We start from the raw sequence: 19,013 nt of genomic DNA on the forward strand, positions 1-19,013 counted from the left end.
GCGACGACTATACTCGCGACGACTATACTCGCGACGACTATACTCGCGACGACTATACTCGTAACGACTATACTCGCGACGACTATACTTGCGACGACTATACTTGCGACGACTATACTCGCGACGACTATACTCGCAACGACTACACTTAGCATATACGTCTTAAAACAATTCTACTCGCGATACCAAACTGCCGACGGCGTACGTATCTTAAAACAATTGCGTAAGGCATACGTCTTAGAAAAATTCGACGAGTATTCTAACGATATTTGCGACGACTATACTCGCGACGACTATACTTAGCCTATATGTCTTAAAACAATTCTACTTATAACAACTACACTCGGCGTATACGTCTTAAAACAATTCTACTCGCGACAACTACACTCGGCGTACGCGTCTTAAAACAATTCTACTCGCAACGACTATACTCGCGACGACTATACTTACGACGACTATACTTAGTATATACGTCTTAGAACAATTCTACTCGCGACGACTATACTCGCGACGACTATACTCGCGACGACTACACTTAGTATATACGTCTTAGAACAATTCTACTTACGACGACTATGCTTGCGACGACTATACTCGCGACGACTACACTTAGTATATACGTCTTAGAACAATTCTACTTACGACAACTATACTCGGCGCATACGTCTTAAAACAAGTCTACTCGCGACGACTATACTTAGCGTACGCGTCTTAGAACAATTCTACTTACGACGACTATACTCGGCGTATACGTCTTAAAACAAGTCTACTTGCGACGACTATACTCGGCGTACGCGTCTTAGAACAATTCGACGAGCCTTCTAACGATATTCGCGACGACTACACTCGCGACGACTATACTCGCGACGACTACACTCGCGACGACTACACTCGGCGTACGCGTCTTAAAACAATTGCGCGAGGCATACGTCTTAAAACAATTGCGTAGGGTATACGTCTTAGAATAATTGCGCAAGGTATACGTATATACTATTGATTGTTTTAAGACGTATACTAGCTACGTCTTAGAACAATTCTTAGCGCTACCTAGTACATAAGGTAGATTTGGTCTACGTATTAATATAACGACAACGCAACGAGATATAACTATATACTTAGTAAGGACTAGGGATAGATTCCCCGTATTAATCTTATCGAGCAGTTAAAATATACCGTTTCGAAATCGAGTAAGCCTTTGATCTTAGACTATAGTTCGAAATGCTACTATTTTAAGAGGAAGACGTTAAGATACGGAAAGACTGTTTATACAAACTATACTTATTAGACCTCTACGAATTATCTCGTACCGATATATACGCTATCCGATGTAGTTATAGGTTTACGTACTGTCGCCGTAATTCTCTTAGTATAGCTAGGTATCAGCGGTATACAACAACTTAACAACGCAACGTCGTATCGATATAATTTTTGGTTTGCCGTACTTATAGAGGATAGTAGTATTAGCGCCGGACATAATATTAGTATATCTTAGTATTGCTGTTAAGTTGGTCCGATACGTAAGGGAGCTTCTAGTACGCGTACGCAGCTTGGCTTTAGACCCTCTTAAGCGACGACCCTACGATACCCTGAAATTCAAGCCTAAGGTATTATTCGAGCTCCGAGGGTTAGAAAGGAGATAGTATAGGCTAAAGTATCTAATAGAAATGTACTACTCGAATCGCTTAGGAAAAGAGTAGGAATGCGTCTTCTCCCTCTATTTATAAGTATAGCTTCGGAGTACCCGGAGGCTCTAGCCTCTCGGGTCTAATTTAGAATATCTCGATCTAAGATCTCCTACTCTAACTCTCTATAAACTATCTTAACTCGGTATTAGCGGTAAAGGCCTAGCCTGAACCCTCTTAAATCGTAGTAGCCCGTTCTAGCCTATCTTAGGTACTTCCGGACTATTCCGGGTCTGTCCTAAGATATCTATATCGCTGTCTAGTCTAGATCCTAATAGCTAGACTATACTAGAATACTTATACTATCGAAAGAGCTAGACTCTATTAGAAGAGTTTAAGAGATATACTATAAGAAATATAATTTATCTTATAAGATAACTAATATTCTTACGTTTATTCTATATCTATAGCTTTTTCGATATAAAATAGCTATAAATGATTCTCTTATACTATAAACGTTATAGAGTATAGCAATATACTAGAAATAAAGTAATATTGTATAATAAAAGTCCCTATTGTATTACTATTTACTATTACTATTACTATTTCCGTTACTATTACTACTTCCTAGAAGGTCGATAGTAATAGTAATAGTAATAGTAAATAGTAAAGGTATAATAGTAATTACTATTACTATATAGTAATTACTATTTACTAATTACTAAGGTTTGGACATCTCTGCCCAGCGGGTCTCAGCGTGTCTAATGAAGGCTTCCATTGGCGGCCATGTCGTCTCTAGGTACTCTCTACAGACCAACCCAGCCTTCGCTGCTCTCTGTCGCATCACAGTCATCGTCTCGGCGGCTGATGGTGGATGTGGAGAGGAACTCTCGGTAATGATGACCCGATCTACGTTGACAGCGACAGTCAGAGTCTCATGTCGGTATCCGAGCCTGCATGCCGTCATGCCAGAGTCCATCGTGCATGGAGCATCCTGCATGTGCACCGCTGCTCGAGCAAGGTCAGTATACATACCTTGGAGGTACTTGAAGGTCCGCTTCATCCTAGTGGAGAAGTCACAAGCCGAGGTGATCTGTCAAGCTGTTGAACTTTTCGCCTGTCAAAAGGTACCTGTATCCGCGTTGCCTAGGGCACCACCGTTGCGACGTCGGTACCTACGCAGAAAATTCTCGTCAATCCACAGCGCATCACGCAATCATCCACAAGCCCCGCAACTTTTCTTCACGGGCACACAGGCATAAACGCATATTGCAGCTGTACCGCAGTGGATACATTGTGTAAATCGCAATTGCCAAAAGGTGGTCAAGTCTTGATGCCAGCAGCTCTTGCCGATTCGAACGGACCGTGAACATACATACCACATACCTGATACAGTATGCCAACTTCAGTCTGGTGAAGATCGGCCATTGCAGTAGATGTAAGCAAGCCCCGCCCCGAATTGTTAGGCCACTAATCTTGCTGCCATACCACTCGAGCCACAACGACAAACCCTAATTCATCCATTTCCAGCCTCGCCGACCTTACAACTTGAAAGTCTAATCGAAAACCTTCGGCGTAACTCCTCCCAAGCAGTGGCAAGCACCACATTTAATTCTCCATAAGCAAGCAAGAAAAAAAAAACTTTCTTTTTTCACATGCCCATACCTACTATATCCATATACCCACAGTGGAGCAAAAAATGATGCGAATGCTCGCCATAAATTTATTTCACTTTCCCCACTGCCTTGCTTGTATGCTTGTATGCTTGCTCGTCGTCAGAGGATGGAGTGGAGGAGTCAGTTCATATAATATCATTCGAAAGAAAAAAAAGATGGCATAAAGGTACATATACTAACATTGCATGACCTCCACTCGATGATGTACTACTGGGTACATAGAGGTGACGAGAGATCAATTTGCGTGGAGACCGTCTATTCAGATTAAAGATAATAATAATGATAAAGCTGGTCTACGGTCTACCTACCTCCTAGGTATTTCCTGACGACCTCTCCCCACATAAATGTACTTGGCGATCTTCAAAAGACTTGACGTGGCGCCTGTGAGAATGAATTTTGATATCTTATCGCACATAGTACACAAGGATCGTGCCCGGGCGTGTACATGTGGGATGGGATGGGATGTAGGTAGTACACAATCACATGCGGTGTCCTCTTGTCACTGAGCACTCTTGGTATTAGCGGGGTGTAACATACCTTACAGTACCTCCTACCTGCCTAGTATGTGAACTGTCTGCGGTAGCGTATGCAAGAAGAGAAAGTGGTAGCGATAACGCAATTGATGTTTTCAGCCTCTTACATGCAGATCTTCATATGATCGAGCTGTTTGGGAGACTTGGTGTTGATATAGGAAGTGCTCTTCAGCATTCGATTAATGTAGACATAGTACCAGTAGCAAAGTTTGCATCACGATTAGCTGCTTGCCAGACAGACCTAACTCATCGGTCGTGTCGCGTGCGTGTTGGATTCTGCTTGTTGCATCCCGTTCGGCATGTGGACCGATTGATGCCTTATCATTTTAAGCTCGTTGTCCGGGAAGTGAAACAGCCCAATCCAGCAACATGTCGAATTGGCAACTATCTCGTGGCATGCAGACATTACTGCCAACTGCGGGACCATCCAACGGTCATGCGCCAATTGTCCCAATTACGACCGTTTCAGCATCTCCAGAAAGCCAAAAAGACGTTCGCAGGCATTGTGGGTCAAACGTTGAGCCGTTCTACTAGTCATTGATTGCGCGATACTTTCTAGTGCGATCACTTGCAAGTCAATTTCTGCTCTGCTTCTTGGAACAAAAACGGTTCCTCAGCCATTCATTGCTTTAGTCATCGCAAGCCTCTGGCTATAGGGACTCAGACTTCGCTCCCGCGCGGCAGGTCTGGACCGATTGACAGGTGCCGTATCTCTTCCTTCAGACGCAGATCCACTTGACCTTCTTTTGTCGCCTCGATATGGCGAGCGAGATCGTGATCTACGTCGATATCTGGCCTCGGTGTAAGCTTCCTTCGGCACTCGTTCTGGAGACTTGCTGCGTGCCGATGGGCGATATTGATCCGGAGACGCGCTCCTGCGCCTGCCGAGACGTGTAGAAGCTACTGGCGGTGATATGGTACGTCGGACGGGAGAGCGAGTGGGAGATCTGCTCAAAGACCGGTTTCTTCTTGCTCCCGGTGCTCTTGAGGCAGGAGGCGGCGTGCGAGAGCTTGAACGCGATCTGTTGGTGGAAAAGGAGGATACTGAATCCAGAGAATGGGTCGAATTCGACCTCCGACGCCTGCTCGTCGGCCTGGAAGTCTTGCCATTCACTGGGTGATCCCGGTCCACTGGAGCCCTAGATGGACTGTTTTTGCTCGCAGGTTCTACGGGAGGCAAAACCGCAGATAATTTGGGGGCCAATTTGGGATTTGAGAGCTGCTGACTCCTTGAAGGGCGCGAAGTGTATGGTCTATCTTGCTGTGCGCTTGTGCACTCGTATGTATAGTGCCCTGTCCTTGTCAGGATGAGCAGTCGATGTTGTGAATATCCGGCATACATTACCTCTCTTCAGACATTTCTGGCACAATGTCGTCGCTGTTGCCTTCGAAGGCCCGCCAAAGCGATACCTATTCATAGTCTCGATTGAATGTATTCACCGGTTCTGCGATACAGCGTTGTTCAGATCGTGACTGATGACTGGAATCTCCTGGTTGTTCATACGAGGCGGGAAGTCAAGCCTCTCTTGTGGGGATCTAGATGTGCTGACCAAGGGCCGGAGAAAGCTTATGTAATTAACGGAAGCAGCCGCCACCAAACCTTGGAATTTGATCTTGCTTCAACAGCGCACCTGTCACCTCACATCACCGCGCGCACACACAGCGTCTTGCAAACACGAACGACTCGACGCCGGCGCCGACGACACGCGCCGAACGACGACCGCCACACAGCTTGGAGCGCGACGAGCGACAATCCATACCCACCGACTTCAGCGGTCAAGAATCAGCAAAGAGAAAAGACTCCATGTGCGCGCTGCACAATGTCCAGACTCCTGGCTGTGGACTTAACTATTTTCCTTGAGCCGCCAGTTTCCTGAGAGTCTGTTTCGGTAGATCTGCTACATACACAACCACATCAGAACTTACCGTTTGGCAAGCCCTGCGCTCGCCGACACTCAGGAAATAGCGGCTCTCGGACTCTGTGTTCACCAATTGAGCGCCCGCTTGTTTCTGGAATCCCTACGTTTGGCACCATGACATCCTCTGCTGCGCCGAACGCGGCCGACATCAAGAAGGAGAAATTGTCCTTCGCAAAGGTGCGATTCAGGTTCGCGTTCACAAATCGGAGTTTCGGGCTAACTTGGGGCGTAGATTGCGGCGGCTGGAATTAAACCACCAAATCCTCAACAGAATTCTCACAACAACCCTTCCGCCAAACAGAAACACGACATAACTTCTGCGCCGCGAGACGGGATCACTGTCTCCCCTCCCAGCGGAGTTGCTCTTCCCCAGAGTATGCTCAAGCCGAAGAAGCTCGTCCAACTTGCTTCTCGAGAAGCCAAGGATTCACCTTGCGATCCAGCCCATCGACCACAAGTTCGTGTCCAGCTAGCAGATCAACAGCCATTGCGGCCGACAGGACAGACCTCGGAAGGCTCTTGCACGCCTGCGCACGCCGATGATGCTTCTTCGAGCGACTCGAACAAGCCACTGAGCATGGATGGTAAAAGCGTCGCATCGGGCACAACATTCAACGCATTGGACGAGAAGGAGTCGCTTCGCCCAGACGATAGCGCCAGCGTCAAAGCTGTTGAGGATGAAGATTTGTACTCAGCGCCTGGCTCAGGCATGCCATCGCGAGGCGGCTCAGATGATGGCGCTCGTGCTTTTCGGGACCAGCTTTTGGAGATCTCGGCAATACGAGGAGGACCGCCACCATCGTATGGAATCGCACCAAAAGGTGTCCTGTACGTGCCCCCTCACGGTCCTGGAGTTGGTGCTGTGCCTGCAGCCACACACGGAAGGGGTATCACGAACCCCACACTTGAGTGCCGACCCGATCAGAAATTGCTTGATGCGCTGGATCATCCGCAAGATCGTGTATGGGTCCTGAAATTGGAACAAGATGTCCTTGACTTTGTGAAAGATGCTAAGGAGTCCTCGTTGACCCTGCCGCAATGCCACTCCTTCTACCGACTACTTGCGCACAAGATGGCAGACTATTATATGCTTGGACACATCATTGACGACTCCAACGCCGCGGTCCGTTTATACAAAACGCCCAACTGCAGAATTCCTCCCCCTCTGACGGGCATCACTGCGCCTTCCACTGCAGCGAGCACGCCGCCGCCAATGGTACCTGCGATGAAGATCTTGCGTCGTGGCGACCCAGATGCTCCTGTTATTACCAGTGGCCCTGGAATGCGTACCAAAAACGGCTCAGACGGCGAGAGTGGAGACGACAAGAAGAAGGGTCCCAAGACGCGTGAGGAGCGAGAGGCCAGATACGAGGCAGCACGATTGCGCATCATGGGATCGGCAAAGCCTCTAGAATCCCCAGAGACGCCCAAGGAGAAGCAAGACTCAAGGTCCAGCTCCGCTGCCGGAAAGAAGCACAAGAAGAAAGCTCGAGCCGATGACGACGATGGATTTGAAGCTCGTTCTGCGTACAGTAACTTCTTTACCGCGTACGGGTCGGATGGTGTTCCTGCGCCTGCTTATTCCTATCCCCAAGTGAACGAACAAGCTGCAAACCAGTTCCAGGCCATATATGGACAACAGTCACAGACTGGACCATTCACTCAACCGATTGCGTCAGTGGCTGGCAATATGCAATGGAATCAGCAGCCATACCAGAACGTCGATCCAACTCAAGCATGGGCGCAGGGTCAAACAGGACCATATGATTTGTCTGCGGACTTCCAACGCATGTCGGTCCAATCTCAGATGCCACCTCAGCAGAGTCACAATATGACGCATGGTCAAGGCTATGGATCGAATTATGGTCAACAATACTTCTCACCTCAGCAGAATTGGCAACAGCAGCAGCAGCAGCCACCACAAACACAACAGTATCCGGGTCCCGCGCAAAGCCCGTCGTCTGGCTATGGTTACGGGGCTAACTTCCCTCCACCGACAAACTCCTCGCCTGAACAGGGTTATCAATTTGGTCAACTACCAAGTCAAGCATTTCCAGGCCGACCTGCCAATATGAATGAACATCCACTGCCGGGGAGCTACAAGGGCAAGAACTTCAACCCACAGAGCCAGACCTTTGTGCCAGGACAGCCTAATGGCAGTCCTGTCACTCCGCAAGGTATACCAAGTACGCCTGGTGGCTTCCGTCAGCCATTCCAAGCGCATTCGCCGGTACAACTCGCCCGACATGCTTCTGCACAGTCTCAGGCATCATCATTTGGGTCCCCACACCAGCCCCAGCAGCATCTAGCCCCACCTCGCGCAATGGGACAGCCTCTCGTGCACCCTCTGCCACAAGGTCCCGTATTTCCACGACAAACATCGCCCAGCGTTCCCCTGCCTGCCAAGCCTGGCTCTGGTCAGCAATACCAAATTCAAATGCCCATGCAGGCTCCCGCTGCCCATGCCGTCCAAGCGCAAAGTCTGCTTGCGAAATGGGGCACTCCTTCATCGCTTCCTGCGAAGCCACCACCAACTCGAGAGCATTTTGATTCCCAGAAGATGTCACACATACAGCGGCAGCCTTTCAATTCTGCTGCAGCTGCACCTCGTCAACCGGGGGGATTTTCGCCGTACAGCATGTCTCCAGGACATCTTGTCAATGGTGGTGGAGTCTACAAGGGATAAATATGGTCGTGCCCCAGTGTGCCCACAATGGTGTGACGGCGGGCTCTCATCTGCATTTAGATGAGTCTCTCTCATGGAACACTGATGGTGGTGGAAGCTCATGCTAGTGGCTCTCAGATGTTGCTTAGCCTTTTGACATAGCATACCATAGACTACGAAAAAAGTTTGATCACGTCTGATCATTGAATCGCGCTTGATAGTAGGTAAGTCCATGTAGGCTTCACATGTACATCGTGTCCTCCCTTTTCAGTGAAAGTAGGGAGCAACCTAAGTACATATGCGCCGCCGCCTGAGAAGTATTCTTTCGCTTGCCCCATGACGAATCTTTCCTTTCCCAACCTCCTCCGCCAGAGCTCTATTACTACTACTCTACTTCCCCCAACAACAACAACTTCAACCCTTCTTGACACTCTTCTTCCCCTTGCCACAATCCACTTTATGACCCTTCCAATCCTGCCTCTGACAGTCTTTATTACAATATTTCACCAATCCACATCCCGCACATGCTTTGAGATCAGCGACTCGTCCACAACAGCCACATTTCTCTTTCGCTCCATCCTTCTCTTTCTCTCCATCTTTCCGCCGCGGTTTTTCTGCTGTTGATGACGATGACGATGATGCTGATGATGCTGACAACTTCGAATCTCCCAGCAGCAGATTCAACGCCATGGCCTCCACCATGGGATGTGCCGAGAGAGGTGTAAGCGCAATTCTCGTGGCGAATTGCGCGAAACCATGAGAGGAGAATTCACGAGGAAAGTGAGAAAGGTCTTCTTTTTGGCCTTCGCCACAGGAGCAGATGGGTGAGTGGCCGTGGAGGATGCTGAGAGGACAATTTGTTGTTGTTGTTGTTGTTGTTGTTGTTTTTGTTGTTGTTGTTGTTGCTGCTTCTGCTTCTGGTGAGGAGTTGATGTTGATGTTGTTCTTGTGGTATTCACACGTGGGCTGGTGCTGCCAGGAATGTCGACAACGCTCAACCAAGGCCGGCAGGATGTGTTTCCAGAGAATTGCCTCCTGGTCGCTGAGTCTGATACTCAGCATCTGGGAAGCGGTTTTTGTGAGGGCTCGATGCAGTTTCTGGACGCGGGGAGGTGTCAATGGGACGACATGGGCATCCAGGCAGATGGAGCCCGAGTCTTGGTCATGTCGCAGAGCATTGGCGAAGATTAACGTGTCCGAGTCGTTGTCAACAGCAAGTCGGAATGCCTGCCATTTGCGACCGGAGCTGCTATTCTTACATGCAAAGCTCGTGAACAGAAGAGCCAGTGATTCTTTCATGTCGAAAAGCGAACGGGAGAAAGTCGACCCCTGAGAAGATTCAGCTCCCCGGGAGTCTTTCTCCTTTGCGCTGAGAGTCATGCCTAAGAAGGCGCTCAAAGTATCCAGCGACATATCCGCGGCCACAATCGGACTCTCGGCGAGATTGATTCGACCCATTCCCCAAGACATAGACTGGCCCTTTTCGAACACGACAGGAAATGGTCGCAATGCATAGCCATTCGGACGCGCAGCATAGGATATCGGAACAATAACCTCCACCCAGAGCTGCTTGCGTGCGATCCTGGTTCTGCTATGTGATCCATCGACAGGAAACGGAAAGCACAGTCTTCGGCATTGTTTCCCCAGCTTGAGGGTGATCGTGCATGGACTCTCCTGAATGGTCTGGACGTCCAAGCCATCTTGCAAATGGCCACGCTCGCTATTGCTGGAACAATCTTGCCGAAACGTCAGAAGGTCGAGACGCCCATCTCTTGGCGAGACAGATACTATTGGCTCAGCACGTCCAGAGTCATATTGCTTAGGCAGTAAAGTTGCTTGCTCTGACCGACGTACTCCGGGAAGCGTGGGCAGAATACGGAAGTTTTGTGGATCGTCGGTGGAAGTGGTGAAGAGCCTCATATGGGGCCCCAGGCTGGGCATGAAGTAGGCGTTGGAGGCGCATGTATTTAGTACAAGAGCGGCTCGTGTCTCGCTCTGTTCTCCCATGAGGAACTGGAACGCGGAAACAAGACCAGTGACGATCAGATCTGAATGTCCTCTCCAACCCAGAGCATCCTCTTCTATGGTACTCGTTTCGCTATCTTCATCGATGACAAGTTTACCGAAGCAGGCATGAATGGAATGGAAGCTGTTGTCGAACATCATCTCTTGATAGACGGAGAGATGAAATCCAGGGGTCCCGACCCGGTTGAGATCTGCTGAGGTGAGCACGTGTAGCCTGTCCCTGGGCACGACTAGTGCTACAGCTACCACACTGGGCATGTCAGGCCATTTGCGCAACGCCTCCGTTTCGCAAGAGTTCCCAGTTGCCGACATTGTCATTGCCGCAGCCCTGGGAGGCATATTCAAAGCAGTCACCTCGTACATCCCCGCGATGTGCAACAGCATCGAGAGTTCTTGCAACGAGTTACTCCCTATCATTAGTGTTCTGTCGTCCTGGATCTTGTTCATGAGCAGCCCAATGCACCTCGACCAGTCTGTTTGGACATGCTTGCGAGCCAGACCGATGAGAGCAATCAGTGTTGTGCGCGTGTAAGGACCCAGGTCGTGCGACAGAGAAGTGTGGACCCTTCTGCGAGACACAGACCACAGGGCACTCATATCCTCCGATGCAGCGAACATGTTGAGATACCATTGGAAGAGCAAAGAGGCCATATCATCTGCATCGGCGAGAACCAGGGGCGCTACAACCGGTGCTGCCAAGCAATCGCCTCCGGAAGGCTTCTTCCACGAGATGCGCATACGCATTTGGGACTGGCCTCCTGTGTTACGTCCATAATGACCCAGAAGGGCTTCGGAGCCGAAATGTTCGCTCGTAATTCCCAAAAGAGACGCTGTGGGTGCGATGCCAGCGACGAGTCCAAACGATACCACATCCACTCGCAAGAGCTCGTCAAGGTACCGAGTGGCTTCTTCGGCAGCAAGCAGCAGAGTCTCTGTGTAAAGTACTGAGAGGGCGCTATCGTTCAACAGAGGTTGAATTGCAGGTATCAAGTTCAATATGCCAACATGGTCGCTTATGTTGGAGGTGTCGATCACGTCGAAGGAGGAGCATGCGTCCATGCCTCGTCCCAGACTGAGGTCGAGGCACGAGCTCGACCACGGACGTGAATAGGTGTGCAGATGTGGCGGGACCTCGAAGAGACATGGACCTTTTGCTTGACTTTGGAGCTCGTAGCACATGCCAACGGCCTCGCCACAATGGAAGAACATGCGCAAACCTCCCATTCGAATGTGTTTTGTAAAGCTTGCGCACCATTCACGAAATTGCGACTTTGCGGTTCTGGCTAATCGTTGCAGCATGTCTGGTTCTCCTCCCGGCGCATCGAACACTTCAGCCAGATGAAAACCATGGAGGGGATCTGTGCCGTAGTGAACCGCGAACTGGCCGAATGGCGCTGATGAAACGTACATCAGGGGGTTGGCGTGCCCGCCGCCATCGTGCTTCAGGGCAGAACAATCGTTGCTGTTCCCTGCAACCACGCCGGTCTTCCAGTAAGCACGGAAGGCCGCACTCATGACCAGAGAAGACGATAAGGCATGTACTCCTGTGGCTCGTGTGCCACCGGGAAAAACGCGGCCCTCATCAAGTCGGTACTGTCTCACCATTTCCTGCGCAGCGTCCCTGATCTCGCGCTCTTTGTCATCAGTACAGGCGTCCAAATAGTGCTGCCAGTACTGTCGCATCTCTTGCAAGGTACTTTCGCTATAAAACCTGATTGCCACGCCGTAACGCGACTTGTTCCACTCGTTGCTTGATCTCGATGCCTCAATCAGGTGTGCCGCGTGCCGTGCGAGCATCTTCTTCGCATCGGAACCAATGAATACGTGATAGTAGAGCTCCCATAGGTGGTCCACTTCTGAAGCCTCGTTACCCTTGGATGGCCTTGCTGCCAGAAAAGCGAGAAGAAAGACATTCCGAGCCAGCACGGCCGGCTCAGAGTCGCAAAAGGCCCATTCATACGAGCGATTTGCAGATGGTGCCTCTGTTGACAGTGTGAAGAGGATATTCCTGACGTCGCCACAAGCAAGGCACAGAATTCTCGTTGCTGACCCTTCCGAAGGAGGTCGGTCTCTCAGCAAGTTCACTGCAGGAGTGTTCCCAATTGGATAGAACCAGTAGCGCAGTCTGACAGGAGCGGGTATCAGCATTTTGGGAGAAGAAAGTGCTGTTCACCGTGAAGGACAGGAGGGATGGCGCTGGGACAAGACTTTGAACTGTCAGGTCAGGTAGTTATAAGGTGTGCCAACAAAGAGGTGTGAGAGTGTTTGCAACGTCGGTGAGTAACCGTCCTGCATTACGCCGTGTCGTCAGTAGAATGGTGTGTTGTTCAATAGATCATCCTATACAGCACCGGAGCTACCTCGTCGTTTGTCGAATTGTCGGTGTGTAGGCAGTTGCAGCGGCGGCAGCAATCAGGCAGATGAACGCGGCTACCTGCTGTGGTACAGGTTGTCAACCTGCACAGTATATGTGAGAACCCGTAGCATAGCAGGTACCTTACATATAGATGGAGTTGTGCGAGCGTTGAATAGATTCAGGACGAAGATGGAAGAGAATTTCAGACGCGTATAGATCTATGCCAACGCCAATTAAACAGGGCCTGTGAAATTTCGACGCAAATTTGTTGTACAACACACAATCCATCATTCCCGTATTGATCCGTACATCTAGTATTAAAGAGCTACGCTTAAGCGCATTTCTGTATTGATTTATCTAGAGCAAGAAGCTTAAGGTAGGAGGTAGGCCAGGCCAGCCGCCAGATACAGCGGCATCTCGATTGCAGCTTGGCACACTAATCCCTGCATACCACCACAGACAATATCTTGAGCAGCTTGGCATATTGTTCTCTACCACCCACTCCGCCGCCATGGCCATAGCCGCGGTTCTCATTACAGGCATGCCAACCGATAAATACCGCGATCGTGGACCTTTGGATTGAATGAAGAGCGTGAGACCTTTCGGATGCTATCACGAGTGCTTGTGACTTCATCACACCATTCATGTTACATATTAAATATCTGCACTTCGATACAGAACTAACCCAGCCCCAAAGGCTACCTCTTCTCTGATCCGTGGATCTAATCAAGTACTCGGTCAGGTGTCCTCAAGGTGTCCTCAAGGTGTCCTCAAGGTGTCCTCAAGGTGTCCTCAAGGTGTCCTCAAGGTGTCCTCAAGGTGTCCTCAAGGTGTCCTCAAGGTGTCCTCAAGGTGTCCTCAAGATGTCCTCAAGGTGTAAGGACTAGATCATCTGAATATCTAGGCATTCTATTGACCGAGGCGAATTACGCGTCGTGAGTGCTGATACGTTGGTTCCGGGTTGGAATCAGTAAGGTATTGTGGTAGAGAAGGAATTATGGTACCATACAATTCAACTGACTTTATGACTCAGTAATCGTAGAAGCTATAAACCATTGGATTTCCGCACGCCCCCGGAGACGTATAAATATACCCAATTTTGCTTCCTAGCGACTCTCTCTGGCAGCTCTCTCCAAGCATTTTTCATCGCAATATCCAGGGTCCATGTATTCCAACAGAGCTCAAACCCTGCACGACTCCTACCAATGCCAAGTCCACAGGATTCACCAACCCGGGTCTCCAGTCCCCCCGAAAAGCAACAGGCTCAAGTGACACAACAAGCCTCCACCAGCAGCAGCAGCGCCACCTCCTCTCTTCGTCGCCGCGCCTCCATCCCTCTCCCCCGTTGTTCCAGCTGCGACGCGACATATCCGTACCTGAGGAGATTCGTCACGCGACGCAGCAACCGCAACGGAAATGCCGGACGGCCCTATCTCAAATGTATGCCTTGCGAAAAATTCATCACTTTCCTCGATGATCGCGGTATTAATTTTGATGGTCCACATTGTTTGTGCGATTTTCCCTGCCGCTTGCAAGTCTCGGGAAGATATGTCGTTACGACTACGCCGCGCGGATTGCATTATGTGTGCGCGTTTGGGAGATGCAAATATCATGAGCCGGTTAAGAGGGATGGGAAGGGGAATGATAATGGGGAGCAGGAGACGGTGCCGGAAGAGTTTGTGGATCTTTTTGCGAGGTTGAAGGTGATTTGATGGATGGGGTTGTTGTTTCCCGGGGGGTGGGGGGTTAAATAATAGAAGGGAAAGAACAAAGGGCAACAACTGGTTTGAGAGGGAGGATTTGTTGATATATGGCGGAAGTTGTTTTTTTAATCTCTAAGAAAAAACAAGCGTAATACTAAGTATTGAGTGTGTGTGTGTGTGTGTGAGGGAGGGAGAGAGAGGGAGAGAGGGAGAGAGGGAGAGAGGGAGAGAGAAAAAGAGAGAGGGAGGGAGAGAGAAAAAAGAGAGAGAGAGAGAGAGAGAGAGAGAGAGAGAGAGAGAGAGAGAGAGAGAGAGAGAGAGAGAGAGAGAGAGAGAGCGCCCCAGTCACCCACCGCCAAGCCTGCGTAGCTAATTCTTACCTAGGTAGTATAAAGAGATCTTTCACTCTGAACATTCCTAGCAAAAAGCACTCTCTAAGGTACTTAGGTATTTAAAACGAGGAGGAGGAGATAGAGATGCCTAGGGCAATAACTAGGAAGAAGATGAAGAATGGGTAGTTATAGAATATCTATATACCTAATATATACGTACGCCCGTACGTACACTTATATTCGAAATTGGCAGTCGTTCTAGCAGGCAAGCCTGTAGGATATATTTGGGGCGCCTGCTATTTAGAGAAAAATCGCCCGCCATTTATAAAAACCACAGAAAAAGAGAGAAATAGAAGGAGATAGAAGGAGATAGAGAGAGAGGTAGAGAGAATGTAGAAGAGATGAAGAATAGAAGCAAAATCTGATAAGACAAGGGCCTCAGCAAGTATGGACGTCTGTCAAGAGCTACTGTAGTTGCCAAGGTACTGTGTCTGTGATTCAAGGTAAAATCTTCGCCAAATCCCCATGCTCCGTATTGCGATATGGTGCCAGCGGGATGGGAATGCTACCACTGTAGCCCACATCTCCTTGCGCCTTCTGCAGTCCCGCTGCCACTTTTCCCACCAAGACTGCAATCCACCGATCATTGACCAAGCCACCCACCGCGGCCTTCTTCATGCCATCTTTGGCATTTTGGTGGAGGTCCTTGGCGAAATCCTTGATTTGTGCTTTGGTCGTGCCGTCTTTCAAATTCTGTCGGATGTGCTTAGCGAAAACTTTGAACCCAGCGACTTCCTTGATGCTGACATTGGTTTCCGACCTGTTATCGGAATTGGCTTTACTCGGCAAGGATGAAACCGACTCGCTATCGTCGTTGTTGTCGAATGTTGGCGAGAGTGGTGACATGGGACTGTCGACTGGTTGTGCCTGTACTTCCGCCACCGTCTTTTCGAGCTCGATCATTTTCGTGGCTTTGACCAATGACGCGATGAAGTTGAGCAAGCTCTGATCACATGCGACCGGCAAACTGCCGTGGACAGACAGCTCTATGTTGGTTTCATCTTTTTGGAGCCGCTTGAGATCGTGTGCGGCCTGTACCGTCTTTGGCGTGCCATCAGCCTCGTGCATCTCTTCCTCAAGTTCGTGCTCGGCCTCGTGCGTTGGCTTCGGCGGCACAATATGCTCATGATGAGGGAGCAGGTATGATGGAATGGAAAATGTAGCATCAGCGCCACCCAGACGTAACACCTGCGACGACACGCCAGACTCTGGCATGGTGCGAAATGCCACGACGTCGTCGAATTTGAGGTACGTGACGATATTGTAGGCTGTGCTCCATGGCACTGAGCCCATGCCATCGATGTCGGTCAGCTGCACACAGAAATTTGCATCGGCAAGCCACGTCGACACCTTGCGCTGTAGTCGGCGAAGCGAAGCGTTGTTCTCCGTATACTCTTTGAAGATCTGTTGCTGTAACAGCGTAGACAGCCACTTTCCGGAACCAGCCGCGTTGACGCTGGATACACTCACGGTGTGAAAGTAACTCAGGGGGGCCAACAAGGCTCTCAGGAGAAACGGGAGGCGATGCAGGAATCGGCGCACATATTCTGGCGAGGAGTTCTGGAGAGTAGTCACACGAATAGATCTTCTTGGGGGGTGTGGCACAGCTGGCAGTTCTTGAAGTTCCGCACATACAGCAGCACGCATGTCTTTCTCGTCGTCCATTTTGCGGCCGCTGCTCTTAGCTTTCTGGCGTGCTCGCTGTCTCGACTGGTATACTGCGCTGGAAGTCCGGATCTCGGTTAGCTTGTCCTGATATTGTTGGTTCGCAGCCTCATTCTCCGGATCCATCGTCTGAATGTGGTCTGCCACTTGCTGCAGTGACGAATCCCGCATGAAGCTGACGCCAGTCAATGTTTCTCTCAGCTTGGGCCTGTCGAGGAGTCCTTTGGATTTTGCCGCGGCTGCTTTGAGCAGCGGTGTGTCGTCAAGCAGGACACTGAACTCGCTGGCGGCATCGTCACTGTCTTCCTCCAAGTCGCCGAATGTCATCTCGAATTTGCCGCCTTTAGCATTGGCGTAGACGTCGCCGATCTCGATGCGCCTAAAGAAGCTGACTGTCACCTCATCGACATATATGGCCAGCTCGATGTCATCGGCCAGCTTGAGGCCTACGGACTTCCATTAGTAAAGCACTGACAGCCACCCAGCTTTGGACCTACCTAGCTCCATGCCATGGGCCACCAGAGTCAGGGTCGAGAAGGACATGGTGACGCCTCGGATCACGAACAGGCCATCGACTGTGGTGTCAATCTCCAGGGCAGGTAAGTCAAACATGCCCAACTTGTCCTTAACAAAGTGCGGCTGGCTTCCTAGCACCTTTCGCAGGCCTGCTCTGGCCATGTTCGCAGCTCGCGGGAATTGATTGAGGCATGTGAGCAGGATGAATGGGTATATTGCTATCGTGAACAAGCCGTATAGCAGCCATGAGGTCGAGCAGATGGCATAGACCAGATTCAGCGTGGCCAGCAATGTCCACAAGGGGATGGCGGAGAGGATTCTCTTCTGCTGGCCAGAGCCGCAGACCAGCAGGACACTCTCGACTGCGGCGCCTGAGACTGTCCATCTTCGCGACCACGAGACGGTGGCAAGCAGCAGTAGCACGAAGGCACTCGACAGCACACTCACAGGAACAGGGTAGCCCCGTCCGGGAGCTGGCGCGTGGCGTCTCGTCGGTTCTTCGTATATCGACTGCCGGACTGGTTTCCGGCGGATCATGATTGGATTTGGGGCCATCATGTCTGTGCGTTCCTGTGCCTGTTTCACACGCGCCTCCAGGTTGACGCGACGTCAGTACCTTATTAGTACATGTCGTGTTGTTGTTGTTGGTGGTGGTGGTGGTGGTGTTGTTGTCACTGCTGTGGCATAGTAACCAAGGTAAAGAGGAGGTACATGTAAGGTCAAGTACATGTAGGTAAGGTCAGGTAGGTAGGTACAGGTAGGCAGGTCGTGCAGTTTGAGCAGAATGTCCACTAAGATAGGTACATTACCTACGCGAGCACTCGAAGAAGCATGACATGGCAGTTACCTGCTGTCACCTGTGAGCATATCCAACGACGCCACGATGACGGCGGCAGGAGCATTTGGCCTGGGCGACGCTAGATCTAGCGAGAATGCACCCCATTCCGTTTGCATGTCGGCGAAGAGTCAAGGAGCAGGACACTTTCAAAGGACACTCGGAAGCTTAGTAAGCCTCGGTACGGAATAACGTAGTTCCGGTTGAACATCACTTACTGCTACTAATATATATATATTAACTACCTACGCAAAGCACCGTTCAACACTGTATAATCTACTACTTTACGCCCTATATTATGCGTCTAACGACCCCTAGTCGCGTTACTATCGACTGTACGACCGTTACCTAACGCCAAGTCGTTAGTCTCGACTGTACGACCGTTACCTAACCCTAAACCGTCAGATTTACTACGTATAACACCGTAGCCGCGTCCGCGCGGCCGTCTACGTCTACGTCTATGTCTACGGCTACGTCCTCGTATAGTAGTATTAACCTCTACTAACTTATTACTTTCGGCTGTCTATAGTGCGTCGGCTACGATAGTACGCTACTAAGCCGCGAATTCGGCGCGTAACGCGACGGTAGCAGCCTTCTCGGCTAATGCTACATCTTTACTAGCTACCTCTACGCTCGTTATAAGCCTATTAGTCGTCTTATTACTACGTTTCGGTAACTGCGGTAGTAGTAGATACTAAGCCGGTTTCGTAGGTACTATAAATAGTATTTCCTCCGGCCTAGAACGGTTACTTTAAGTAGCCTATAGGCCGGTTAAATAGACGGCTTCGAACGCTTTAAGCTTGTCTACGTAGGTATTATAGTCCGCGGCTCGTAGTAATAGTAAGTAACTTAACTAGCGTAGTATAGAAGCCTGTATACGATTATAACTATCCGTATATTATAGTAATAACTCTTATAGTCTATCCGTTACGGCGTCGTATTAATTCTGCTATCTTAGCGTCTACTATACGGCGTTACTAGCGTAAACGGAACGGTTGCTCGTAAAGTAACGGAGGTATAGTATACTACGGGCAATCGCCTTCCGCTTAATTACCGTAGGTAATAGTATATAGCTATATAGCAATCTATACTGTTTAACTTCCCCG

General features: G+C 49.9%; 5 protein-coding genes across 5 annotated transcripts; 2 read left to right on the plus strand and 3 right to left on the minus strand.

Annotated features, from left to right (window-relative positions):
- Positions 1 to 4,171: 4,171 nt before the first annotated feature.
- On the minus strand, positions 4,172 to 5,322 carry SEPMUDRAFT_152187 (uncharacterized protein). Its single transcript, XM_016907289.1, has 2 exons — positions 5,177 to 5,322; positions 4,172 to 5,124 (listed from the first exon to the last, which is right to left on the minus strand). Exons 1-2 carry the CDS (start codon positions 5,247 to 5,249, stop codon positions 4,445 to 4,447), a joined length of 753 nt encoding a protein of 250 aa, XP_016756680.1. The 5' UTR covers positions 5,250 to 5,322; the 3' UTR covers positions 4,172 to 4,444.
- Positions 5,323 to 5,481: 159 nt separating this feature from the next.
- SEPMUDRAFT_152188 (uncharacterized protein) lies at positions 5,482 to 8,607 on the plus strand. The gene is made up of 2 exons (XM_016907290.1): positions 5,482 to 5,927; positions 5,983 to 8,607. Exons 1-2 carry the CDS (start codon positions 5,865 to 5,867, stop codon positions 8,434 to 8,436), a joined length of 2,517 nt encoding a protein of 838 aa, XP_016756681.1. The 5' UTR covers positions 5,482 to 5,864; the 3' UTR covers positions 8,437 to 8,607.
- Positions 8,608 to 8,829: 222 nt separating this feature from the next.
- On the minus strand, positions 8,830 to 12,588 carry SEPMUDRAFT_74309 (uncharacterized protein; the record flags this gene model as incomplete). Its single annotated transcript, XM_016910061.1, has 1 exon — positions 8,830 to 12,588. One exon carries the CDS (start codon positions 12,586 to 12,588, stop codon positions 8,830 to 8,832), a length of 3,759 nt encoding a protein of 1,252 aa, XP_016756682.1.
- Positions 12,589 to 14,136: 1,548 nt separating this feature from the next.
- On the plus strand, positions 14,137 to 14,439 carry SEPMUDRAFT_9919 (uncharacterized protein; the record flags this gene model as incomplete). Its single annotated transcript, XM_016910657.1, has 1 exon — positions 14,137 to 14,439. A coding segment is annotated over one exon (303 nt), but the record flags the coding sequence as incomplete, so codon positions are not given.
- An 841-nt stretch (positions 14,440 to 15,280) lies between these two features.
- On the minus strand, positions 15,281 to 17,655 carry SEPMUDRAFT_152189 (uncharacterized protein). Its single transcript, XM_016907291.1, has 2 exons — positions 17,054 to 17,655; positions 15,281 to 17,002 (listed from the first exon to the last, which is right to left on the minus strand). Exons 1-2 carry the CDS (start codon positions 17,628 to 17,630, stop codon positions 15,330 to 15,332), a joined length of 2,250 nt encoding a protein of 749 aa, XP_016756684.1. The 5' UTR covers positions 17,631 to 17,655; the 3' UTR covers positions 15,281 to 15,329.
- Between the last annotated feature and the right edge of the window lie 1,358 nt (positions 17,656 to 19,013).

The sequence above is a fragment of the Sphaerulina musiva genome (assembly GCF_000320565.1).
Source record: "Sphaerulina musiva SO2202 unplaced genomic scaffold SEPMUscaffold_12, whole genome shotgun sequence".
In the NCBI taxonomy this organism is placed as follows: Eukaryota; Fungi; Ascomycota; class Dothideomycetes; order Mycosphaerellales; family Mycosphaerellaceae; genus Sphaerulina; species Sphaerulina musiva.

Bases quoted from the DNA above. Each gene is read 5' to 3' on its own strand.
- SEPMUDRAFT_152187 (XM_016907289.1), bottom strand. From the start codon at position 5,249: ATGAATAGGTATCGCTTTGGCGGGCCTTCGAAGGCAACAGCGACGACA. The intron at 5,125-5,176 runs GTAATGTATGCC...TGACAAGGACAG, and splicing joins CCAGAAATGTCTGAAGAGAG to GGCACTATACATACGAGTGC.
- SEPMUDRAFT_152188 (XM_016907290.1), top strand. From the start codon at position 5,865: ATGACATCCTCTGCTGCGCCGAACGCGGCCGACATCAAGAAGGAGAAA. The intron at 5,928-5,982 runs GTGCGATTCAGG...CTTGGGGCGTAG, and splicing joins AGAAATTGTCCTTCGCAAAG to ATTGCGGCGGCTGGAATTAA.
- SEPMUDRAFT_152189 (XM_016907291.1), bottom strand. From the start codon at position 17,630: ATGATGGCCCCAAATCCAATCATGATCCGCCGGAAACCAGTCCGGCAG. The intron at 17,003-17,053 runs GTAGGTCCAAAG...GGAAGTCCGTAG, and splicing joins GGCCCATGGCATGGAGCTAG to GCCTCAAGCTGGCCGATGAC.